The sequence below is a fragment of the Hippoglossus hippoglossus genome, chromosome 6 (assembly GCF_009819705.1).
Source record: "Hippoglossus hippoglossus isolate fHipHip1 chromosome 6, fHipHip1.pri, whole genome shotgun sequence".
Taxonomy (NCBI): domain Eukaryota; kingdom Metazoa; phylum Chordata; class Actinopteri; order Pleuronectiformes; family Pleuronectidae; genus Hippoglossus; species Hippoglossus hippoglossus.
Genome location: NC_047156.1, coordinates 10,647,476 through 10,673,572, shown reverse-complemented (window position 1 = coordinate 10,673,572; position 26,097 = coordinate 10,647,476). Strand labels below are relative to the sequence as shown.

The 26,097-nt window shown below is 41.2% G+C and overlaps 3 protein-coding genes across 3 annotated transcripts; 1 reads left to right on the top strand and 2 right to left on the bottom strand.

Moving 5' to 3' along the window:
• Positions 1-243: 243 nt before the first annotated feature.
• nudt4a (nudix (nucleoside diphosphate linked moiety X)-type motif 4a) lies at positions 244-11,763 on the bottom strand. The gene is made up of 5 exons (XM_034588399.1): positions 11,324-11,763; positions 6,029-6,139; positions 4,574-4,618; positions 4,202-4,289; positions 244-1,809 (listed from the first exon to the last, which is right to left on the bottom strand). Exons 1-5 carry the CDS (start codon positions 11,420-11,422, stop codon positions 1,583-1,585), a joined length of 570 nt encoding a protein of 189 aa, XP_034444290.1. The 5' UTR covers positions 11,423-11,763; the 3' UTR covers positions 244-1,582.
• Positions 11,764-13,222: 1,459 nt separating this feature from the next.
• Positions 13,223-19,305, bottom strand: ube2na (ubiquitin-conjugating enzyme E2Na). Its single transcript, XM_034588400.1, has 4 exons — positions 19,128-19,305; positions 16,655-16,901; positions 15,469-15,609; positions 13,223-14,571 (listed from the first exon to the last, which is right to left on the bottom strand). The coding sequence occupies exons 1-4, from the start codon at positions 19,155-19,157 to the stop codon at positions 14,525-14,527; spliced, it is 465 nt and encodes a 154-aa protein (XP_034444291.1). The 5' UTR covers positions 19,158-19,305; the 3' UTR covers positions 13,223-14,524.
• Positions 19,306-22,147: 2,842 nt separating this feature from the next.
• si:ch211-219a15.3 (uncharacterized protein LOC563077 homolog) lies at positions 22,148-25,178 on the top strand. The gene is made up of 2 exons (XM_034588397.1): positions 22,148-22,287; positions 24,099-25,178. Exons 1-2 carry the CDS (start codon positions 22,257-22,259, stop codon positions 25,145-25,147), a joined length of 1,080 nt encoding a protein of 359 aa, XP_034444288.1. The 5' UTR covers positions 22,148-22,256; the 3' UTR covers positions 25,148-25,178.
• Positions 25,179-26,097: the final 919 nt, after the last annotated feature.

The window sequence follows — 26,097 nt, the reverse complement described above, 5'->3', positions numbered from 1 at the left end:
CAACGAGGAGTCTTTATTCCAAAAGGGTTTATGTACAACGTGATGGTGCACAGCAGAATATCACAGACTCATTCGCACATAGAAAAGTGTTTTATTAAATGATCTTTCCAATGCACCAGAGTACAAGAAAACCACTGATCATTGATAAACTGAAATCATAACATTATTCTCTCTCTCTCTCTCTCTCTCTCTCTCTCTCTCTCTCTCTCTCTCTCTCTCTCTCTCTCTCTCTCTCTCTCTCTCTCTCTCTGACTGACTTACGGTCTAGTTTCCACAGTATTATCCTACGAAAAAAATCACTTCAGTCAGTGCGTACTTAAAGGTTCAGTGTGTAAGTTTCAGGTGAAAGGGATCTATTGGCAGAAATTGAATATAAAATTATTCCAGTGATGTTGTCATTTGTGTGTTTCATCAAAATTGTACACATTTATGTCTTTACCTGAGAATGGGCCATTTATATTTAACTACTTTATATTTACATCAGGAGCGGGTCCTCTCTACGGAGGCCGCCATGTTTTGTTTTTTTTACAGTAGCCCAAACTGGACAAACTAAACACCTTTTGAGTTTTTTATGAAAGGGAAAAGGAGGGTGATGTGAGATCTCACTAAATTCTACACACTGAACCTTTAATACTGTGCAATAATAACGAAAAACCCAAAGTTTCAGTTCATTACCAATGCTGAGAAATAAAAAGGGTCAGCGGGGGTGTGTGAGGCAGTCGGCACTGCTTCCAGTCAGCGCTGTAGGATGCACAGTGTTTATAATCCAAACACACGTCACTGCTGAGTTTGTGAAGGCACAAAAAATAACCAGACTGTAGCACAACACATTAACACTCCTGTAAAACAGAGGCCTCCAAATTGTTTTCTCAGACATTTATCAAATGCAAATAATAGTGATACTTTCCTCTGATGTGTAGTATGTTTTGTGTGATATCTACACATCTATAGTGTTAAATACTGTCTTTCTTTGGAACATTTGCAAGTTGTCTGTTCCACTATGCAGAAGCTGATATTCACCTTAACTGTCCCAACGTACTGTATTCACCTTTAATTTAATAGTCAGGCTTGCAGCAGTTGGGATATGTACAAATGAAAGGATGTTTAAGGCAGGACTATTTCAGTTTGGTGGCTGGTTTGCAGCATTTCAGTGTTAGTCGTGCTTAGAGACGATACAGTAAAGTGACAGTGGTGCGGTGACAGTAGTTTTGTTTCCGATGTGCATGAACAGTTCACAAAAAAAAAAAAAATCTGTAGTAAAAATATTCACAAACGCGGAGATACTCCTCTTCAAAATGTCTCGCAGGATGACATCACGTCACTGTGGGACTTCCTGTGAAGAGCCAACCCTTCCCCAGTACTGGTATCCAGAGAACCAACCAACACTGTGTGCACGGCCAATCAAATATTCAGCATGTAAGACAAAGAGCCCATCCAGGAACACATTTTCTCTATTACCTGGTGCTGGTTGGTAAAAATATAAAATCTTAAATACACTTTGGCACTCTTCAAGCCCACTTCAAGAAGTCATGAATGCAGAAGAGATCAACCGTGCATCCTGGTGTCGCTGCTGGTGACGGTCCTATCTGTTGACCAGGTCTGAGCCCTGTGTGGCGCAAACAACGCAGTGAGGGGTGCTGTTGTCCGTCACGTGGGAGCTGGGGCTGTTGCCGTTAGTCGGGTTGCACCCGGGACCGCAGGGTGGATTACAGGTGTTGGGGAGTGTGCGTAGGTACTCTGCGTGGACAGGCTTGTGGCTCTGCAGGACCCTGATGGCTTCGTCAACCTTGAACCACTTCCTCTTTCTTCCTGCAAGAACATGAAAGAAAGGACACGTTGTCAGTTTGTGGATGAAACTGAACGACAGGCAGAGGTTTGTTGTTTCATTCAATGACACTTTTGTACACAGGCCCACGACTAGAAGCTTGTGCTGCCGCAACTTCCGATGCCCAATTGGATTGCAGCACCTAATATTCTCCTTTAACAGTTCTACTGTGCACCTTTATGTGCACCTATGAAGAACGCAGCAGGAGATTGCCCGGATCAGATGTGTGAACAACAGGAAAATATCCGGACAATTCAGACGAGTGGGGGCGTGGGAGGCAGGAAATTACGTATTGATTCAGCAGCAGAAATAATTTTTAATATCACATCGACTGTCGACTGGACCGAAAACTCTAGAATCCCAAGTTGTTACTTTGCTGGTATCTTCTATGGCTCCAAATTTTCATCCTGAGATATTTTTCTAAGTTTGGATGTATTTTTTTAAATTTTTTTCAGTTTTGCCTCAGTCACATGTTGTAAATGTCATCACCACGCCCACTCGCTCGCTTTGCGGACATGGAAAATATTCGGAAAATGTGCTGACAGTGCAGTTTACGACTGCTCACTGAGCAAAGCAGTCAGAACTTACTACACTCCAATATTATACAACGCACTCAAAACTGAAGTGCAGCACATTCCTGATCGTTTCCATCAGCTGTTAATTATTCACCATGTGTTCAAATCCAAACAGCATGTTTCTTAAAGAATTAGCTGTAGCCTGTGATAATCAGGCGGTGGTGTGAGAGAGGAGGAGTCACAAACTTTATGTTGACACCCTGAACTACACCCTGGCCTCTCAGCAGGAGGGGGTGTTGAATTCGACCAGCAGGGCCGAACCCTTTCCGCTCAGTCTCAGCCCTCGCGCAGGGCAGGAGAGGACAAGTAAGGAGGGGGCTGTGGTGAGCGGCGATAACTGGAAAACAACTGGGCACAGCAAACACTCCTCCCCCATGTGAAAAGGCTGAACTCTATTTCTGTAGGTGAAGGGAGTCAATGATCATGACCGCTTCTTCCTGGACCAGTTAGAAATAGTTTATGTTCCGAGTCCTCTGAGAAACACACATTTAAAAAGGCAAAACACATTCTAAACAAATAGTGGTTATTAGTTTGGGATCTTTTTCATCACATGCCTTTAATTAATTCACATTAACAGCAACTTTTGGAAAGTTGAGGCAAAATATGGCCAGTATCTTTTTTAGTTTTGCAACTTATTATTTTTTCCATTATTGTTTATCTGCTGAGGATTTCCTCAATAAGCTGATTGTGTTTATCTGTAAGATAAAAAAAACAGTTGAAAATGTTCAGTTATTGTCACAGCAAAGCAGCAAATCTTCATAATTGAGAAACTGAAACCAAAAAATGTTTGTTTAAATTTAAATTAAAGACTTTAATTATATTATTTTGATCTTTCTCTGCTATAACTAATCATGAGTAGTATATACAGTATATACACACACACAAACATATATACACATACATAAATCTGCATCTCCTGATGTTTGGTAGAGAATATCAATAATGTGGGGCACATGGGCAGCAGCAGTTAATTGAATACCCACTAAACTAAAGGAAGACAAACTGTTGCCAAAGTCTTCAAACCCTGTCTGTGTAACCACAGGTCAGCTGGTTTGACTTCATCGATAAGAATGTGGCCCAGTTTCTCAGCTTACAAGCTGACGACCTCAGGCCCAGACAGACTTTCTGAAGAGTTTTTCTTTATTCAGATTTAGTTAGTTAGTCACTTCAATCTGAGCATAATCTAGAATACTGCTTCACAACCTTTGTTGTTATTTGCTTGTGATCTCTGAATTTGCAGCTTTGTGATTGTATAGAGAAATATGATGATCCGTGTGAAAACTTGATTATTATATGCATGTTTTAATTTACCCTAAAGAAATCTGAAGCAATGTTTTAATGAGTGGGTCCCTGATGTGAAACATAGCATTACACCAACAAGGGCAAGGAAGAGAAACAATTGCATATTTGTTAGACCTACATGACTTGTACTATGTGTTTTGGTGAGACACACTGAATCTCCTCAGAGTATCTGTCCTTTCCCTCTGTGGAGTAGATTTAAGAGCCTCAGTTACTTGCTAAATAGAAGAAAAAAACAAGTGGAACTCTTCTTATGTGACTAAGAGGACACAAAAAACTTCTTTAAAACCTAAACAGGGATAAACCCAGAGATCAAATACATGGCTTTGATTACCTCAATCAAATTAAGTCAGTTTGAACAGGCCAATGGAGGAAGTGTCTGACAGCTGTGTTTTAAGTCTATAAAACACAACAGTATAGTCTCCTGCTTATTTCCTCTAAATGATTAAATATTCATGTTTTTTTTATTGTTGCAATATTACATAACGAGACTTAAACATACCAATGTTGACAGAGTCCTCCCAGGCCTCCAGCATCTCCGTCACTATGAGGGTGTAGACGTACGTCCTGTGCTTTCTGTCCTGATTGTGCTGCAACAGTTCAGATGAACAAACGACCTCAGATCAGTGTCAAAGCAGAACATGCAAAAGCGTTTATACAAAGAGATGATGAAAACCGTGATTTACTGCACTGCTTCTTTTACAGAAACATTGTGAGCTTCATGCTGACTGACGGCCCCGACGTTTTTATAAAGGCATACTACACATAGTAGTGGAGTTAACAGTCGACACAGAGCTTTGAACGGTGTTAAATATTTTAATATAACCACCGCATGAGAATTTATTAGTTTTCCATGACAGTTTAACAAGCTCACCTCAAATATCCCAAGTAGTCTGCCAAGCTTCCCCTTCACACCGGCCTGCACACACATGTAGAAAATGGTTCTAGAGGCATTCAGTACATTTACAATGCAATGATGACAAGTGTTGAGTCACCAGTTCTGAACTGTGCACAAAGCTCATTCAGTGGATTGTTTTAAAAGTCCTCCAGCATGACACTGGATTGCAAACATCCCACACGTGCACAAATTAAAACTATCACATGGACGTGATGTTGGCTGATGTGCTGAACTCGATGGTGGCGTATTAAAACATGACGATTTGACTCGTTAGCTCGCCACAGAGGTTGGTTTGCAGCTCATCTATATTCAGATACATGTCTGGTCTGGGAAGCACAGGACGCTGGGTAACTGGAAACCCTTCCCAAATGTCACAGCCATACTTCAAAGCTGTCAGCACATGAGGCAGAGGCTCGCAGCTCGCTCCGCTGTGGACACGTACTGGCCAGCAACCAGCAACGCCTGCACCGAACCACAGAACAACTTAGTGGTCATTTATGCATGGCCGGCAAATATTTCTATCCATCATCTGGATCCAGCTCGGGGAGCGTCTCACACTGAACAGTGACAACGACAACTGCCAAGAATTTCTGCTAATGAGTGTCAGTGCCTCTAGCTAATGAAAATTAATGAATCGTCAATGAAGATGATCCATCGCATGTATATGGCCGTGAAGTTTTTGCTTGTGTCATGTGAAGTCGAATGCTCATACCAGTGGTTTTATTATGTTGAGGTTATCATCACATGGCCGTGCAGTGCAGATATGGAATTAAAAAAACTTTTCTTATTGATGGATTCAATGGTTGTGGTGAATTCCACAATCTGAGTCTCAGGGAGTCGGCTTCCACACAAGGGCGGGGCCAGAAGGGCAGTGGCCCAAACTGAAATTTGATTGGCCCCTGAAGTGCCCCTGTCCTGTCAAAAAAAGCTAGTCACTTACTAACAATACTGAAAAATATGATCATTTGGCAGGAAAATTCTATTTTCTAACCAAACCAAACCTCAGTGCAATCCCAAAAACAGAATGAGCACACCAACAAAAAGCTCCTACTCTAATCTGCATTATCCTGAATGAGTTATATAAATTTGCCCACCTTCAAGAATAAATAAAGCTTTGATAAATTACCACTCTCAAGTTAATTCCAAGTCTCTGAAAGATGATTTTCATGTTCTGCTGTGGGGAAGTGAAAGCACAATGCTTCAGGAAACAATGACGATGTGAAACCAGTGTGGAAATTGATAAAGTTTAACCCCAAAGTTTACAACAGGAAGGCAAACATGGAGGATTTCTGTGTGTGTGTGTGTGTGTGTGTGTGTGTGTGTGTGTGTGTGTGTGTGTGTGTGTGTGTGTGTGTGTGTGTGTGTGTGTGTGTGTGTGTGTGTGTGTGTGTGTGTGTGTGTGTGTGTGTGTGTGTGTGTGTGCGCGCTCACCTCTTCATACACCTCCCTGACGGCTGCGCCACAGGGCTCCTCCTCGGGCTCCATTCCTCCTCCCGGCACAATCCACTGGTCCGGGTGTCGACTGCTGCTCACCAGCAGCACCTGCCAAAGAAGAGAGGCCTCAGTTGGGTCTCTGCTGCTGAGCTCAGGGTGCCAAAGAGTCCATCATCACATGACACATGGAGCTTCTCTTTCCTTTTCTCCCTCTTTATCACATTAATGACTAACATCAATACATGTAACTGACTTGACTTCTTCCCCGGAGTCTTTGTACAGCATAGATCATGACTGTGGATGGCGAACCAGAGATAGTGATGGTGGATCGTGATCATGGTGGCAGCTGATCATGGATAGTGGTAATGGAGTGTGATCGTGGACTGTCAGTGGTGGTGGTGGATCATGTTTGTGCTGATTACAAAACTGCTTGATATACAATATGCCTACTCACATATTCTACCATTACTGGCAATAACTCCTCCATTTCATTTGTCAGGGTTAGGGTTGCTGCTCCCTTCATCTCTATCAGACATTTTCTTATGTATAAATACTTGACACACCTTTCCAAAGTGTGATTTGTGGCTATGGGCTATACAGATGAAATCTGATTTTTCAGGACGAGTAGTGAACATCTCACATTTCATTCCCGTCATTCACTTACTTTACTCATTGCAACAAGGGTGTGGACTGGGTTATTGTGCATGACACACTCTTCACCACGTAATTAAAGTGAATGAGAGCAATTCGTGTGATTTTGCATCAACCAACATGTTGTTAAGTGTTTCCACATTATAAGTAATGACTGATAATCAAAAAGAACACATTACAAGTATAGAAAGTATGCGTATGAAACTTTTTAAACTTTTTAAGTTCCCAACACAACAGCCCAACTCATTTAAGATATGACTAGATTAGGCCCCTATAAAAGCAAAATTGAACTTAACCTTTTCATATATTACAAAACAATTAAATATTATCATGAACAACAACCTTAAATTTAAATAAAGTTAACTTCTGACAAAATCCTCGAGCTAATCTGAAACAACAACTTAAGCCCCACACTATGTTTACCTGACCTCAAACACATGCAGTTTGGTCTTTTTCCAGAATGGCGCCCCTCCGGAGATGCAGTCATTTGACCTCAAACCCCATCTGGCATCACGCTGACCCACATTAAGTTCACATGTGAATACTTTCTGAATCCTGCCTTCAGCTAACCAGACACGTGCAGCCACTACGTTCAGCAGCTCTGGAAATCCCTCTCATATCTGTACCGAGTGTAAAGCTTGAAAGAAAAAAATGAGCAGCAGAAATCAGCTCATAACAGCAACACACACACAAGAGCTCCAGCAGAGGCTTCCCAACATAGAGATGTGTCTGCATTAAAGATAACATCTTCACTGCCGTCAAAGCTGGTCTCTACTGCAAAGAAATTACCTTGATGATTGAAGCTTCATGTTCTGTGACCACCGGCTGCAAGTCATTCTTTAACCAGGTCAAAACCACAAGAAATCTCAGGAATCCAAAAGAACTTCATTCAGAATTCTGTCAGTTGCCATTTTTGTTAACTGCATCGAGAATTATTACACTAGATCTCACAAGGATGAATTCATAAATGTTCATGGGTGTGACAAAGTGTGTTCTCTGTCTCTGCTGCTGCATTTACAAACTCTCTGGAGGCTATGTGACTTGTTCCTAACACAGACAACTGTCAATATTTATGTAAGGATAACAGGTCAGGATGGAAGGTATGAGTGACATATCACATTCAATGACCTGCGTCTGCAGGAGCTGCTGACTCACTTAAACCTGCGGAGTTAGAGCTCTCCCCTCTTAAGTAGGACATAAAAACATGAATTAAGATGCATTCAAATGTTCATATTGTAATTTTATAATATATAATATAAATATGGACAATAATATGACAATGCAAAACATAGAGTAGATGAGGATGCATAAATCAATCCTGCACCTTCCTGCTTTATTTCCTTATTGTAGCAGACACTAAATAATACTAAGTAAACCTAGAATTCACTGCCTATGACAACTAGTCTGTCTGTGCCCCTGCACTGTAGAAACACTGGCTGCTGTCGAACAGACACAACACACACACATGCATGCGCAATTTCACACAAACACCACGTGGAAACACGTAGGCAGCTACTCGTACACACACTCGCAGCCAAAAGGCTTTTCAAAAACTACTGGATCAGCAGTTGCTTTTCTGTATGAAAACAAAGGAGCTTATAGCAGAGAAGGTTAATGACCCAGACAGGAACTAGCACACCCTCACTGAGGTTCAGAGGGAGGATGATCATTGAGTCGGGACATGTACGTCCGCTTTAGGGTGATCCCACCTGATCACAATCCAGCTCAAGAGCCTTGGACGGATGTTACACTCGGACTAAGATAAACAAATCAGGCATCATGAGGAAAAAGCCTAATGGAAGCTCCAATTCTTTCAGAATATCATCTTTATTTCTGGTCCAGTGACCTCTGACACTGACGACACTGATACTTTCTGTATCATTTTACATTTTTGTTGATATCATGCCCCAGAAAGTTTCAGCAACAAGTCTGTTCAATAGTTTACTGGCTTTTAGCAGAAACATACTGTGGGGAAATATATCGTACTGTTTTACACTTATGTTGACACGATCAATAACAAATAGTAACAGTATATATATATATAGTTTTGCTCCTGTCCCCCTGGGCTCCAGCTGACGTGTTGAGGAAGTGACTGTAAACCAGGTATGCAGACTGGATGGATAGTTTACAACATGGGACACGAAGCTCGAACAGATCATCCTCCTCCTTCATTACAATCAACAATAATCAACGTGACTCTCAGCACAGACGTCACAGAAGAATAGCAGAGAGAGAGAGAGAGAGAGAGAGAAAGAGAGAAAGAGAGAGAGCACTGTGAGGGCACTGGGGGCAGGAAAGAAAATCTCTCAGGGGACAGCAAGTGCCTGCACCTTGTTTCTATAAATTGCAGCTGATAGGTCACTTGGTGTTTCGCACACAGTGTAACACTCAACCCCCCCGACAACCCCACTCCCCCTATCACATGTGGTCCTGAGATGGCCTGCCGTCACTGGGCAGACACGTTGTGATCTAGGACACCCATCTGCCCTGAGAGTACTTTCATATGGACAAACAACTTATTATCAAGCCTAATAAAAATCCAAATAACATCATAGGTTCCAGAAAGTGACAGGTTTATTTTATGATTGAATGAGGCTGCAAAATGAGTCCAACATATTCCAACATAGTTATTTATAATGTCACTAGTGTCAGTATTAATTACTTATTCAGTTTCTCATTAGCCACACAAGCCTGTTACATGGTATGATCACGTTCATATTAATGAGAGAACACATAGCATTTGATAGTGAACTACAGAAATCCCCACATTAATTACCTCTGCCGGGGAGGTTGTGTTTTCATTGCTGTCGGACTATTTGTCTGTTTTTCACGAAAAAACTACTGAGCTGATATCGTTGAAACTTGGTGGAAGGATGGGACATAGGCCAAGGAGGAACCCATTTACTGTTGGAGTGGATTTTATTAAGAGGGCGGATACAGGATTTTTTTCCCCACTTTCTTTAACATTGAGTTTTTCAAAAGTTTCTCTCTAACTCAAGAAATAATGCAAAGATCTGGATGGAAAAAAACAAGCATATTTAGGGGGCTGATAATCTGAGTGTGTGCAATTTGGTGCAGATTGATTGAATTTTAAAGGGGTTGTTCAGTCGGCTTAGTATGAGCTCTACTGAGTGCCATTCTAGGTAAAAGGGTAACAACCTTTGAGTGGGTGTTTGAGTCCTGTCTCTGCTGAAGGTTCTTGAACACCTCTTCTTAAATACAGACTCCAATACAATCACACTGTGTTTTAGCACAGGCAAAAACACAACTGCACATGGGCTGGAGTGCAGGAGCTGCATGGGGCCTCAGCAAAGGATAAGTGATCAACTGTGGCACGTGTGTAGATATGGAAATGCTCTCGTATAATTTCCACATCGGCTGATGTCACTGTAAGTGTGTGTGTGCGGGTGTGTGAAGATTTTATCGTGACAGGTGGTAATTATAGGACATACATTTGTATAATCACATGTAATGTTAGACCTAAAAATGCATCTGCAGTTAACACAGGATGTCATGAGCTGCACTCTTGAGTGTCACTGACAGTATTTCACACAGATTCTACCTGGACACAGTGAGGATGCCTCGTCTTCATGAGTTATGACTTATCTGGAATTCCTCCTGGACAGGAAATGAAAGTGATGGGTCTCCTGCTGGGCTGCTGGTTACTACGGTTGCCAGGTTATGAGACCCCCCCTTTGTTTAATAGGTCGAACATTTGGCCCCTCAGCCAAGTTATGCTCACCTCAACTAACATCACACAAGTGAATGCACACACTCACACACACACATTGAGACAATATGCATGTGTGTGACAGGTCTGTTAAATTGTGCTGATAAAACAGAGTTCAGGAGTTTAGTAGCAACTGTATCAAAATGGAAAGGATGTAGGTAAATGTTCCCTCCACACACACACACACACACACACACACACACACACACACACACACACACACACACACACACACACACACACACACACACACACACACACACACACACACACACACACACACACACACACACACACACACACACAGAAATCCTCCATGTTTGCCTTCCTAAACTTTGGGGTTAAACTTTATCAATTTCCACACTGGTTTCAGAATTGGCTTAGAATTTATATTTATATTATACCTAAAGAGGTAACAAAACGAGTATGTACACACACACACACACAAAGTTCTGTCTCTATGACTTCAGAGGCAATTCAATTAATTTACATTGATTTCCTGCAGACTCACTCTTATCTTAACCTAACCCTAACCTAATGTAACCTTAACCTAACATTACCTGAACCTTAACCCAACTTCAGCTAACCTATAACCCAACCCTGACCCTTACCTTAACCTAATCTTACCTGAATCTAACCATAGGCTAAACAAACCTAAACCTTAACCTATTCTCACCTGAATCTAACTTTAACCTAAACCTAACCCTAAACCAAACCTAAAACGTACCTTAAAACAACATGTCTTCGCCTTAAACTTTCATAATTCACATGATGGGGAACCTGCTTTTTACACCCACAAGGAGGAATCGCCCCTTTAATGTGACTGTGTGGACAGATTTAGGTCTCCAGGATATGAGTAATACCTTGATATAACACACACACACACACACACACACAAACACACCCCTCACCTCGTCCTCCTGGTCGTTTCTGAAACACAGACACGCTGCCCTCCTCTTGAAGCCCTCTCCGTCGTACGTCCTGGTCTGGTTGGGCTTAAACTTCATCATTAATGTCCAGCAAACGTTCAATTTAAAGAAAGTAGAAGTTGTGAACCGGGAAGACCTGACTTCAACAGGCGCTGAAGAGGAGGAGGAGGAGGAGGAGGAAGGTGGTTGTTTTTCTCCGCGGGAGCAGCGTGGTGTCCCCGCAGTTTGTCCCCAGACTGAGCCTCTTCACACGGTCTGAGTGACGAAGAGGAGACGGAGCCTCGGTTCATTCATTCATCTCTGAGCGCCGACACCACGTCACCCTGTCACTCTGCATGTGTGTGTGTGTGTGTGTGTGGATATATGGAGTCAGTGTCCACCATGGAGGAGCAGAGCCGCTGTCAACCACACACACACACACACACTCACTCTCTCACTCACATCTGGGGTGGGCGAGCTGCCACCAGCTGGCACACACACACACACACAAACAAGAACAGTAATGAGCCAAACATGCATCAAGTGTCTTTATTCATGTTCTTCCTTTAACCTGATCAGTAATCATCGTGCCCTAGTGATGCATTTAATGCTGCTTTCAATTGCTTTGAAGATTATTTCATTTTAAGGCCATTTAAGTCTATTTGTGGTTTTATTTCCAGTACTAAAATAATGTATGAATACATTTATGATCATCTTTCCAAAGCAAACCCTTACATTTCATCCACTATCAGAGGTTTTGTAACCCATAGAAGAGCATTATCTCTCCACTTTCCATTACATATACAGAACTTAGATCATTTACAGGGAGGAGATACACACAAATAACATTAAGGGCTTATTTGAATGCATACATGAGCTTTCTTTTACATTACATTTGACATTACGTTATTTGTATTGTTTAAAAGTGAAATTAATCAAGTTTGGCCATTGCCTATTGATGCATGTTCCCCCTGTAGCATGACTTACTTGATTTATATCTTAGCAACTAAGGTAAATATTGTATTATTCATATGAACTTAAGTTAGCATTTAGGTTCTCGTGTTGGCCCCGTTTCTCATAATATCTGAAAGGAAACATAAGGTAATTTCCTGCTGATTTAAGGGGAAATAACCATTAAACTCTATGTGTAAACCACTGTTAGAGCAGGGACGCAGCCTGGTGGTAAAACTCAGTAGTGAGCTTCTTATGATGAAGTGGGTGAGGCCTGAACTGTGTTGCTGCCGAGTGTAGAAGGTACAAAGCTCAGGACGGTGCCCCTCTAGTGGACGTCATCCACTCTGCATCCACTAGACGTGTTCAAAAGTGACAATGTGTCAGTGTGTTGATGTGTTGACATTGTAGACTGTTAGGACCACAGACATCTGGGAGCACAACAAGAGATCACTCTAATAATAATAACTATTACTATTATTATTTCTAAATGGAATAATAAATAATCCAATCAACGTGAATTTGGGAATGATGGAAGTGATGATGATCCAGATCCAAAGCAACACTATGAGGTTTAAAAGGTTTGTGGAATGTCAAGGACCAAACCATGTTTACAAAAATAAATAACTAATAAGCAGAAGACTTGGACGATTCTGTGGAAGAGGACCAGCTCCTGATATAAAGTTCTCATTCTAAAGTGATGAAAACACAATTCTTAGTTTCAGGTGATTATCCTCTAATAAGAAAAAAGTGATTGTTGATATAGTGGTATTTCATTCAATCGCCTAAATTCCACACTGGATTTTGAAGGGAGTACTTTATAACAGTACTTATTGCATCACTGGCTTTGCTCATGAGCTTTCTGACCAAGGTCTCAAAATCCAACCTGTAAGCCATCCCTACAAACCAAAACATACATCAACAGAAGGTTTCACACTTACATGTCCTTTCAATCAAGAGTCCCACACGGGTAGCTGTTTATTAATCAATAGATTTTATTTACAGAACATAAAAGTATGCAGGTGAACTGTTCCATAGCATCCTGGGAGCAGGAAGACATTTCCACTCCAGATGAATAGAGAGAATGAATTTACAGACAGTGAATTGAATACAGACTTTTCAGCCAAAGACCAACTACGACCATCACGAGTCCCAACGGCCCTCCCCCGATCATTTGGAGTTTGATCCCGCAACTACTAAGCATTATGTCCCAAACAGGTCAGCCCCGCAACACCCACTCAAATTATCAAACAAATGACAGCTCACGTGTAATCCCTGCTTTGTGAAATAAATGCCATTGGAAAAAGTAGACCAAAGTCTTGAAGAATTAGACTGAGGTGAAACACACAGGGGAAACAAGCGGAGGAGTTAGTATGGCATTAGAAAGATTCACAAATAAAAGGCTGGATATGGTAGTAAAACATACACTATGTGCTAAAACTAAAAGGTCCTCAATGTCCACCGCACCCTCCGCATTCAATCTCACCTTCCCCAAGCTTACATCCAGGTCTACAGAGTGGTTGAAAGTTAATGTGGCAGGCTGAATATATTTTTTTAAGTCATTTTATTTTTAACTTAATAAAGCCAGATGTGACTTAAAGAAGACGTATGATTATAATTACCTATGTGTCCTGCTGCATCACCTTCACAGGACGAAACTCTGCTCGGACTCCAGGTGAGTGTCTACAGCGGGTTAGTAGCGGTTAGCTGCTTTTAATAAACAAACAGCAGCACAATAAAACAAAGATCCTTTAAAAAAAAAAAAAAAAAGTAGACAAACATAAAATGTATACCGTATTGACCAAATCTAGCCAGTCTCTCCTCTCCACCCATCTCACGCCATCCCCGACACAGAATACCCTCTTCCCCCCTTAACGTGCATGTTTGAGCACGGTTGGTAAAATCCTCCCGAAAAAAAATCAATGGACGAAGAAAGCCAGGTGAGAAGATCTAAAACCTCTGCCCATGCATTTCAACAGTAGTGGGTTAGGGCAAAGACAAGCCATTTCATCTCTAGTGTGCATTCAAATCACCAGTTGTCAGCAGTTTTTTTTTCCTTTACGTTATATTCATGAGTATTCAATAATAAACGCGTATGTGTGTGTGTATTTATATTAGAGATATTTATTTCGATATTTATTCATGTAAGACTGTGTCCTTTAAATGCAAATGATGTAGGAAGAGGTCCTGGCAGAACATGAAGAGTTGTGTTCACACTTGACTTCCACTTGTGTCTCCTCTTGTCAGGCTGCTCTACACTTCATTCCTGCTTCCAGCGTAAAGCCTGGTCCAAGTCCTGGCTGTAGAGGGAAAAACAAACAAACACCATAAAAACACACAAACTGATGACAGTTGACCGCTCTGAAACACAGTTGATTCGAAACAGCTTTATTGCCAAGTCAGGAGTAAAATATATTGGAAAGACCAATATCACCAACAAACTTAACTTTATATTTTGTTAACTTTATTGGGAAAATCGTCATTGAACTCTGAACTGACGCTACAAGTCATGAATCACATTTTACCCTCAGGACTTTACTGTCATGAGGATTATTTTAAAAAAGCTTTTCATAAAGAAAACTACCTTTTAAATAGAGTTTCACTGTTTATTAAAATGCGAGAGTGTTTCATCATATTTCAGTAACTGATATATTTAGTCAGGACTGGACATTAACTTTTTATGCCTCTGCACCAGCAACAGCCTGTGACCGGAGGCATTATAATTTCAGGTTGTGCGTCCCGTTCTTGTGAACAGAATATTTCATGAACCCTTGATGGTATTTCTTAATTTTGGTTCAAACATTCAGTTGGACTCAAGGATGTAATGCTGAGATTTTGCCTAAATGGACAGCAGACTAGACAAGAGCTGGATATAAAGTGCAGTAAATTTGGCTCTGTGTTAATAATGAAGTGGGTGAGGCTTGTAATGGCCGAGTGTAGAAGTTACAAAGCTCTGCACAGTGACCCTCTAGTGGATGTCACTGCAACTTTGTTTTGAACCTGAACAGATCACAGTTAAATGGTCTATATTTATACAGCGCTTTTCTAGTCTTGATGACAACTTTACAGTACAGTTTATTGCCATTCGCACACAGTGCATCTATGAGCAGCACTTTTTCCTAGTCGGGGTCCAGTATCCCCCCCCCCCCCCCCCCCCCCCCCAAGCCACAGCCACAGCCTACCCAGTTAGTTCTCACCTATTTCTATGGCTTCAGCTTCGTCGGCCTTCCACCTCTCTGCAACATCATTTGCAAGAGGATCATCAGGGTTCGGAGCACTTAGAAGCGCCTGGATCGAAAGCAGCACTGTGCGAATCTGCAGAGCTGGTGACCATTTATCTGGGGAAAAATAAAAAAACAGATATTAACGAGACCAAAATAGAGAATAAGATAAGCAAAGTGACAATTGAGTGTAAGATGATGAACGTAGAGTAAAAGAAAAAGCACAGGAATAGTTCATCTATTTAAAGCTGCTGGAGTTGTGAAGTGACAGAGGTGATACGCAACCATTGTGGCTAGAAGCTCCATTTCAGGGTAAAAAGTGTAACACGAGAGGCACTTGATGTTTTGAATAAGCTGAAATTGGCAAGTCGCTCAGAAATAGATCAAATATCAAGAGCACAATACATACAATGCTTTCCTACAGTCACAAGTCTGACTCAACAATGCCAATGCAAAGTACCTATTAAAGCTGCTTGGGAAGAAACACATTCTGTCAAGTGTTATTGTAACTATCTGAGGAGGAATGTGTGTATATTAAAGCAACTGTTGAGTTTGATAGTACACCCACTGCCCACCCTAAATGCCTGTTCTTGCTCAATGCTTTTGGTGAGGGAAGGTATGATCTCCTGTGGGAAGCGTGACCCTGATTGATAATCCGTTTTCAGACATGACCTCTGGGTAAAATACCGGAGAATTGACTACGGAGTTTACCTTTCACAGATGCACAACATAGCGGGAGGTTCTCTGCACAGACGCCTTCATAACAGCATCAAATCCTCCACATTATTGAGGTGAGAGGTGGAGAAGCCGTGTGCAGCAGGCAGAGACAGGAAGTGACTTATTAACTCTGCTGCGTAGAGATATTCACCGCAAGATATTGGTTTTCTTTTCTTTCCTTTTTTTCATGTTAGAAGCGTCATCCACCCCCCCACTCTCTTGCGATGAATCCAGCAAGGGATCACACATCGGATTCTCCTGGATTTCCACAGAGTCCAGTACATGTCTGAAAGCAGCTTTTGTGTTGCTTTAAGGTTAAACACACTGTAGAGCACACAGAACAGCTGGAGACATATGAAATTGGGTTCTATGTCCCACAAAAGGTCATGAAACACAATCTTCTAGGTGCCCGAGCAGTAACAGTGACATTAATGTGCTGACTTACCTTTCAAAATGTCAAGACATATTCTTCCCAACTTGTCGACATTGGGATGATATATTTTGGTCATGAAGCGTACTTTAGGAGCAGCCATGGGATATTCCTCTGGTAAAAAGAGTTCAAGTTTAAACGTGCCACCCTCAAATGGTGAATCCTGGGGTCCGGCAATGACCACATGGAAGTAGCGGCAGTTGCTCTCATCTGGCTCTGCCCTGATGCCTGGGACAGGCTCTGTGAGCAAGCGCTGAGTTTCCTGGTAAAAGAAAACAAAGAAAGAAACAAAATGATATATTAGTACATGCTATTGGGAATTGCATAATGGTAAAAAAAAAAAACTAAATGTAAATATTAATTGGAAAAATTGTTAAAAACCCTGTTGAGACCTGCAAAAGAGTTAGTCATTTTTGTTCTAACAACACAGGAGGAAAGGAAGGAGGGCGACTGCAATAGTGACTCAATGCTATGAATCTGTGCAGCATTTAACTGTCTTTTAGAGGTGAGACTGACTCAGCCACCGCACCACAGCAGGGTTTTTCCTAGCTGAAAATTAGGCGGGGTGGAATTGAGCCTTGGTTCAGTCACCTCAAGGTGTATTCATTAAAACACAACAAACTAAATTATCAACATATCAACAGTTTTTCTAGTACGAGGGAAACTGCTCACAGGGATCCCGTTTGTCTGGGACTAATAATCACTATAAGGGGTTTATTACTATAACTGAATTACGTAGCTTCTGTACGATAGAACTAACAATTAGTAGAGTTTTCTCAGGAGGCGCCAAGAAATTGGACGGAGGTGGCCGCTTCACAACTCTCTACGCAGGAAAGAGGCCATTTCTGACATTCTCATCGGCCACTGCAGCTTGGCAACAGCCAACTTCTGCTGAGAGACAAGTGACCTACAGAAACACACCTCTCCTGTGAAAGAGAAGCAGGCTTGTGGTATGCGAGTGCCACACCTGAGAGGTCCCTGAAACAAGGAAACTACAGTTTAAGACTCGGTGCAGTCTGGATGCTACAATGTAGATCTGATCAACACTTATCCTGCTCTTCAAGGCCCTTTGATTTTGTTCTTTATTTATTTTAAACCTATTAATATGTCTGTTTGAAATGCAGCCTCATTCACTATATCGCAGCTGACTACATTGGGATAATAAACAAATAAATGTGAAAACCAGTGATGTATGAAAACCATAGTTGTCAACGGCCACCCCTCTTGTTTTGGACCCTCTCCTCCTGAATGCCACTGGGAGTGAGATTCCTGAAATATTTCAGATAACCCACAGACAAAACCATGCAGTGAAAACACAGACAGGAGAGGGGCTCCCAGTCCCAGTCACACGCTCTAAGGGCTCAAGGGCTCGAGTCGCTGAGCACCTTTTCCCACCAACCGCCTGACCTGTGGTTTGCTTACAAACCCACCTGTGCAAACTCCTCTTAGACACCAATCATGTTCTCATGATGCATTTTTTGACCAGCCTCAATATAAACGTAGGCCCACTTCCTTTACAAAATAGGCAAGCTCTAGTTTTTTTCTATAGATGGTAAGTGAGAGTGAATTAATGCAAATATACAACATGACAGCTATCACACTGGTGGAGAGAGTACTGGTGCGGACAGTTCAGCTGGAGTTCTTAAGAACCAGAAATTAAAGCATCAGTATGGTATCAAGATGCTTGAGTCAACCCACCTAACAAAGGGGGGGGGGGGGGGGGTCCCACTAAATATTGATTTCATTTAGATTTGTTCCTGCACATTACAGTTGTCATGGTACAGACATGTACGTATGACTCATCATGACATCACCCTTCAAATAATGTAGCTGTGGGTTTGTGTGGTGCAGATAATAATGGGTCATATTTGGTTAGTGAGCCAACATCAGCTGATGCTGCTCCATAGCAGAATATCATCCTGCTGGGTTAGTTAATACTTCTTATGACCACGTTAAGATGCTAATGCTCAGCTACTGGTTAGTACAGATTAGTCTTTTAATAAGAATATAACAAGGAGACTAGTAAAGAGTCAACCGTGTCATCTTCAATTTGCGTGTGGCTAGATTAAAAGAATAGAGCCGAGAGAACCAGACTAACAGGGTGTTCTTGTTTTTCCTAGCTAGAAACACAGCTAACACACAGCTAGCCCGGGTTAGCTAATGTCCGTATAGAAGTGTGTGTTAGCATAGTTAGCCCGGTTAGCAAGCCACTCAGATAGCAGACCAGTCTGGTCTGAATAAAGACTGAAGAGCTTCAGAGGTATATTGAGAAAAGAGGATCCCGACCCAGAGCACATTTATCCGCCATCTTAAAACAGCGGCCGTGTATGTGAGCCCAGGAGCGAAGCGGAAGTTACTTTAGCACACCAGCGTTAGCGAGCTGGATGCTAACGTTAGCACACAAAACTGCCCACCGGCGGAGCTTCAGTCGGAGAGTTTGTGTTTAGTTAGCCTCAGAAAAGTCTCTGTTCACGGTGTGAATTGTTACCTTGGTGATCCTGCGGGGCAGACCTGTCATCTTGTCTTAAATGCGGGCGTTCGGCTCTCGGTGTCTCCTCTCCGTCGTTGGCATTGACAGCGAACACACGTCTTCCGGGTCCTGTGCGTCGTGACAGAGGATGAGGAGCGGAGCAGCGGATCAGATACCGCCAGCGTCAAACACACACTACGTGTACTACTGCGTGTACTACTGCATCTATATACTACTGCATCTATGTACAGATAACATGTACTACTGCAACTATATAAACACATCATGTACTACTGCATCTATATAAACACATAATTTACTACTGCATCTATATAAACACATCATATACTACTGCATAGATGTACAGACAACATGTACTACTGCAACTTTATAAACACATCATGTACTACTGCAACTATATAAATACACCATGCACTACTGCATCTATATAAACACAGCATGTACTACTGCATCTATATAAACACATCATATCGTCCTAAAATAATGGCCTACGTCATTTTTTGACCATTTTTTTTTGTTTTGCCTAAATCATGTCCTCATGATGCTGGTCACCTCTGGTAAAATCGCCTTCATCCTCAGTTGAACAGATCATGCGAATCTACCTCTGTAGAATAATGGCCTATGTCAAGAGTGTGACTTACAAGCTTTTCAAGATGGCGGCTGCATCAAGAAGAACGAACATCTACCGAGCCCCTGAAGTTATTTCCATGATTCAGGGCTCGTCCCTTATTGGTAAGTGATGTGAAGCTTAATACAAGTGACCACAAGGCAATGGATGTTTTTCAGAATGATCGCACATTTGTGACTGTACACCTCAAAGGGTTGAAATGTTTTTTTCCTCTTTGGTAGGAGATGCTCTTGACAATTCTGACACCGATCAGGCCTCATCCACTGAAAATGACAATGAGAAGAGATGAAGCAGCATGCACCAGGCCCAGACACTGTTTCAGATGGAGCAGACAATACCTTAAACACTCCCGTTGATGTTGTTGAAGATGCCAAGCAAACACATCCACACCATGAAGAGGATATATCTGATGATGATGATGATGTCATAAGCGATCCAGACTATACCCCATCCTGTGATGAGTCCTTGGAAGGTGTGATCAAACTCAAGGAGATCAACGTCAATCACAGAAATACCTTGTTTCAGGGCACACACAAATGGAGTGTGACAGCATGCAATAGTACTATTGAACGCAAAATAGTTATGGATATCACCCCGAGAGACTACGTCATCATACTCCAGACTGCAAGAATCAGGCCATCACCTTACCATGTGAAGGTGCTCAAGCATGATGAGTTCCCTGAAAATGAATGGATCTTACTTCATTAGCATCAGACCAGGCAAAAAAGCTGGAGATCCGACTGTGCATCACTTGCGGGCTCTTTAGTTCAGCAGTGAAGGCAAGGTCCATTTCAAGCTGTCCTTCTCGGAGGACTCTGCGTGGGAAGCACTGCCACAAAGGGTACAGGTGCCAAATGAGCCGATAGCATGGATACGAATGTTTCCAATCAAGGAGAGAAAGTTCCAGGACCTCCAGTCAATGAAACACGTCAGGCCCGTTGAGTGTCATCACTTCTTTGACAATTTGCCACATTAATAGGCATCAGTCAAGAACCCAGCAAAGAAGAGCTGGAAGGAGAAGTGAGGAGATGCACATGCCTCCTCAGCATTATGTTTAGTTAGTTTGTTAGTTGTGCTTTATTGTTGACAGAGTTGAAGGTTTAAAATTGCTTAAGTCACAAAGGAATGTTCAAAAATTTGCCTAAGTCATTTATTCCTCTTATGTTACATAATTGACAGACATTGTTATTAGTATGTCAGTAGTCATTTATTTTCATAACCTTTTTGACTGAAATTATTAATAAATATCATATATTCAATATTTGGTTAATTTTGGGGTGTTTTCTGAAAAACCTGAAAAAATGACTTGGACCATTCGTTTAAGAGGGTGACGATATACTACTGCATCTATGTACAGACAACATGTACTACTGCACATAATACTGCATCTATGTACTACTGCATCTATGTACAGACAACATGTACTACTGCATCTATATAATCACACCATGTACTGCTGCATATACTACCGCATCTATATACAGACAACATGTACTACTGCATCTATATACACACAACATGTACTACTGCATCTATATAAACACACCATGTACTACTGCATCTATATAAACACACCATGTACTACTGCATCTATATAAACACATCACCTACTACTGCATCTATATCAACACATCATGTACTATTGCATCTATATAAATACATAAAGTACCACTGCATCTATTCAAAAAGATAATGTACACCTGCATCTATATAAAGACTTCATATGCAGCTTTCTTTTTACAAAGACTACATGTACAACTGCATCTATATAGACACATAATGTACAACTCCATCAATATAAACACATCATGTACAACTGCATCTATATAAAGACTTCATGTATAAAAAGCATCATGTATAGTTGCATTTATATATAGATTTCATGTACAACGGCATCTATATAAAGACATCATGTACTACTGCATCTATATAAATACTTTATGTACAATTGCATCTATACAAATACTTCATGTACAACTGCATCTATACAAAGACTTCACGCATAACTGCGCAAGATTTTGTATATGACTGCATCTACGTACACCACAAAGAAAAAAATGATTTCATACAAAATGTTACATTTACAACATTAAAATAGTGATTACAATCATTTAACACATGATAAGAAAAGTTATTTTCATGAGATTTTACTGTGAATATTAATTTTCAACTGAGTCTAAATTGTCAGTACATTTGTTGTGGTGGTTTTATCTAAGTCTGCTCGTGTTGTGCTGCTCCACCTGTTTCAAACCAAACACAGTGTGGATTAGACACAACACTTAAAGCTGCCTGACGCAGCTACTTTCCCCCTTTTGTTTTTTGCAGGTTGGAATGGCAGCTATAGATGGGAGAGAGTTTGGAGCTCCTCCCTGACGCATCTGCACGGACAAAAGCTTTGTCCCTTCGGGTGTCAGGTCTGTTACGTGGACATCAGCAGTGCAGCAAACTTGGAACAACTTTATTTTAAATTTCCGACCGAGAAGAAGAAGAAGTCCAGCATGTCGTCCCTGCTCCAACATCGCTCAACAGGTGGGTTTAATATTTTTGTAATGGGTCCATCTTTTTAGCACAAATGTAAAGTAGAAATAAAAAATAGAATTGAAAATGTACTGATTTTTTTAACTTGCCTTAGCAATTCTAAAAGTCTACAGACATAGTGGAGATAGTTAAGTTTTGTTAGAATTATAAGCGACTCTCAGCTTATTTAACATTTCACAATTCTGCTGCAGTAACAACACAGTATGTTGCACAGGAGATTCAAACTTTTCCTTTGCTATTTCACTCATTTCCTGACCCTGACCCTGACCCTGGGTTTGCCACCACAGTTTAGCTTTTAACATTTATCATTAGTCTTTTGTAACATATGTGTATTACAGGCAGCACAGGGGAAAACAGGCAGGTGTCAAATCTGAGCCTGTAACTACAACTCATGTTTGCTGCCTTTACAGGTGCAACGTTTCCGCTCATGTAGTCATGACCACGGAAACTCCTCGGACCATGCTTGATTTAAAAAAATGAGCTATTTCTGCACATGTAGGCACATTTCATCAAAGTATTTTTATGGCTTCTTCAGTAGCTCACTCTAAAACAAAGGTATTTTCTAACTGAATCCGAATGTGTTTAATAAAATAGCTGATTTTTTCAGGAATGTTAACAAATGAAGTCCCCAAAAAATATCTAAAAGCCACAATTTTCCCAAGTATTATATCATATTAGCAAAAAACGATTTGCCGACACTCATCCACACTTCAATGTAATGCTTCATTTGAGGGGGTGTCTTTCAGCTTTCTAACCTGCCCCACCTCACCTCACCGTCCCCCCTGAAATTTTCCATTGTTCAACACACACAGGAGCAGATGAACCAGCTGTTAATCTGGTCCCGTCTCTCAGTGCACAGAGAGAACAGGCCGTATCAGCCACATTACAGGGGCTGCTGCTCACACTGAGCGCCGGATTCCAGTGTGAACATCTGTGTTGACAGGGCTTAGACAGACTTCCTTATCAATTGTCTCTGAGACATTAAGAGTCGAGGTCAGTCTGGTATAAAAGACTCAGCCTATTTAATAGTGGTTGTTATAGACTTTGGGTTTATGACATCTTATATGAAGCAAAGTCAAACTGTGATATATTTTGAGTTGTGAGCAGTTCAACTAACTAACTAACGAACTGAATAACTAACTGACTAACCAACTAACTAACTAACTAACTAACTAACTAACTAACTAACTGACTGACTGACTAACTGACTTACTTTATTGTTGATCAGGTTTCATTTAACTATTTTTAGATGCCTATAGCTTTTTAATAAGAAATAAGAAAAGACATTAGAGAGGCCAGAGAGAATAGATAACTTTCTCTGACATATTGTTTTCTTTTTTTCCCCCTTTATAGCAAAAGAAATATGTCTTTTCATTTTCTTGTGGGGAGTTAAACAAGAAAATCAATACTAATCTCATATTAGTATTGAGTAACAGTAACAAAAAATCAACCAACTAGAACTTTATCACCAAGAAATAAGAAAGAAATAAGCACATTACGCCCAGATAAAACAGGAAATGTTGTTTGCACTCTTAATTTTTTGCAAATAATAAACAAACCTAATATGAAGTGTTTATTAGAAAGTGAATGAGAGTGTTTACAATTCCATCCATCTGATGACCTGTCAGATTTATCTTGTGAATCCTCTGGTGGTCCTGACATCCAGTTTTTGGACCACAAGACAAAAACTGGATGTCACTGGATTTTTTTGGAACATCAAAAAACTTAAATATTCTAACTCCCTCACAGTGATTTATGTCTGTCATCTGTAACTGTTATTTCCTTGGTTTCCTTTCTTTTAGCTCATTGGAGCACACACTGCCTCCTGGCATGTGTATTCATCATGCTCACCTTCTCTGGACCAGTTTCTCCCCTTCATGCTCCCTCAGTAACAACCAGTCTGCGCTCTGCTTTCTCCGCCACACAAACCAGCAGCGTAGTGGGAGGCAAGCAGAAGGCCGTGACCTTCAACAGGCTCATGGTCAACATCGGAGGGGATTTCAATCCAGACACTGGTCGCTTCCGCTGTCGCATCCCTGGGGCGTACTACTTCTCCTTCTCAGTGGGGAAGTTTCCAAAGAAAATGCTTTCTGTCATACTGGTGAAGAACGGGGAGGAGGTGCAGGCGATAGCGTATGATGACTACCGCAAGAAAGGAAGGAAAGTTCAGAGTCAAAGTGTCATGATCGGTTTGAAGGAGATGGACACAGTGTGGCTGCTTCTGCAGCAGAGTCCTCAGTATGCTTTGTACAGCAACGCTGGGCCTTACATCACGTTCTCTGGTTACCTCATCTACCCTGACGTCTCCACAGCCAGCTACATCAGCAACCACCTCTCCCCACCAGGCCTGTCCCACCCCCAGTGCCCTCCTGAGGCGTCAGAACAGCCACGCTCGGCCTTCTCTGTGGCACGGACGTCCACACTCATGGGTCAGAGCAGCAGGCTGCAGGACAAGCCACCTCTGACCTTTGACGTGGAGTATGTCAACATCGGGGGTCATTTCAACAAAACCTCAGGCCTTTTCACCTGCCATTACCCAGGGGCTTACTTCTTTGCCTTCACTGTGGGGAAACACCCCCGTAAGGCCGTGTCCGTGAAGCTGATGACCGGGAAGGGCGAGGTGCAGGCGATGGTGTTTGATGAGGACACGTCGAAGAGGCGGGAGATGCAGAGTCAGAGTTTGCTGCTGTCCCTCCGTCGGGGCGACAGCGTGTGGCTGTACAGTCAGCAGGATGAGCGTTACGCCGTCTACAGCAACCAGGGGCGCTACACCACCTTCTCTGGATTCATGGTTTATCCTGAAGCAGAACTTTTCACATCTCCAACCAACCAGGACAGAACTCACCTCTAGATGTCTTTTTGTCAAAACAGCAGAAAAGGATCAAAAAATACATTTTGTTTTTGCAGACAATCTGTAGGTTGTTTCTAATCTTGACTCTAAATCTTGAATCCGTGGTCAGTATAGCGTCAGTGCATTTACTACTTTGTTTGTATTTTATTTCCTTTTATAGAACATAATGCCATCCCAGCTGTAATATTTATTGCCAAATTACTCCACAAGATGGTGCTATGACACAATTGTGGACATAACCCGCAGGATGGTTATTTATGTCCTTAACGTGCAATTAGCTGTAAAACACAGAAAGAAAATATAATATGGGTGTTTATATATATTATGAATTATTGATTACATAATTAAAATCGGATTTTAGATCTCAAATGCATGTGTTTTTATTTCATTTTTTTTGTTTAACATGTAAAATTGATTATTATGTGACATTAAGACAATAATGTAAATGATGTAAAGTTTATTTGCTGTAAAGTGTTAAAAAGGAGACTTTGAGATACATCACGAGTCGTGAGTGATGGTTGTGTTTCACATGGAATTTTTATTTTGTGGATAAACTGTATCTGTAATTGTGCTTTGTGCATTTCAGGCTAATATCAATAAATTCATACATTTTAATGGATTAAAAACGTTATTGTTTTCTTTAAAAAAATGTTGCACTCGGAATAAGGTCAATTAAATGTTCAGTTAAAATGATGTTGTCAGCACTAAAAGGACGATTGAGAGATAAACTGGACGAATGACTGTCAGTGCAACAACCAGTCAGGCTGCTGCTACTACAATTAACAACAGAAAGAAAGAAAGAAAGAAAGAAAGAAAGAAAGAGAAAAATATTAAAATATTAAAATCCTGTTTTAGTTATATGAATATGTATGTTATTTTTTTGATACCCCACTGAAATGAAAAATCTGCAGTTTTAAATATAAACTTAAATAATTCATTAAAAAAATATT

Coding starts and splice junctions, on each gene's coding strand:
- ube2na (XM_034588400.1), bottom strand. CDS start 19,157: ATGACAGGTCTGCCCCGCAGGATCACCAAG. Junction 15,610..16,654: donor ATGTCTTGACATTTTGAAAG/GTAAGTCAGCAC, acceptor ATTTTTCCCCAG/ATAAATGGTCACCAGCTCTG. Junction 14,572..15,468: donor AGCTGAAGCCATAGAAATAG/GTGAGAACTAAC, acceptor TTCCCTCTACAG/CCAGGACTTGGACCAGGCTT.
- nudt4a (XM_034588399.1), bottom strand. CDS start 11,422: ATGATGAAGTTTAAGCCCAACCAGACCAGGACGTACGACGGAGAGGGC. Junction 4,619..6,028: donor TCAGGGAGGTGTATGAAGAG/GTGAGCGCGCAC, acceptor ATGTGTGTGCAG/GCCGGTGTGAAGGGGAAGCT. Junction 4,290..4,573: donor GACTACTTGGGATATTTGAG/GTGAGCTTGTTA, acceptor GAACTGTTGCAG/CACAATCAGGACAGAAAGCA.
- si:ch211-219a15.3 (XM_034588397.1), top strand. CDS start 22,257: ATGTCGTCCCTGCTCCAACATCGCTCAACAG. Junction 22,288..24,098: donor GCTCCAACATCGCTCAACAG/GTGGGTTTAATA, acceptor CCTTTCTTTTAG/CTCATTGGAGCACACACTGC.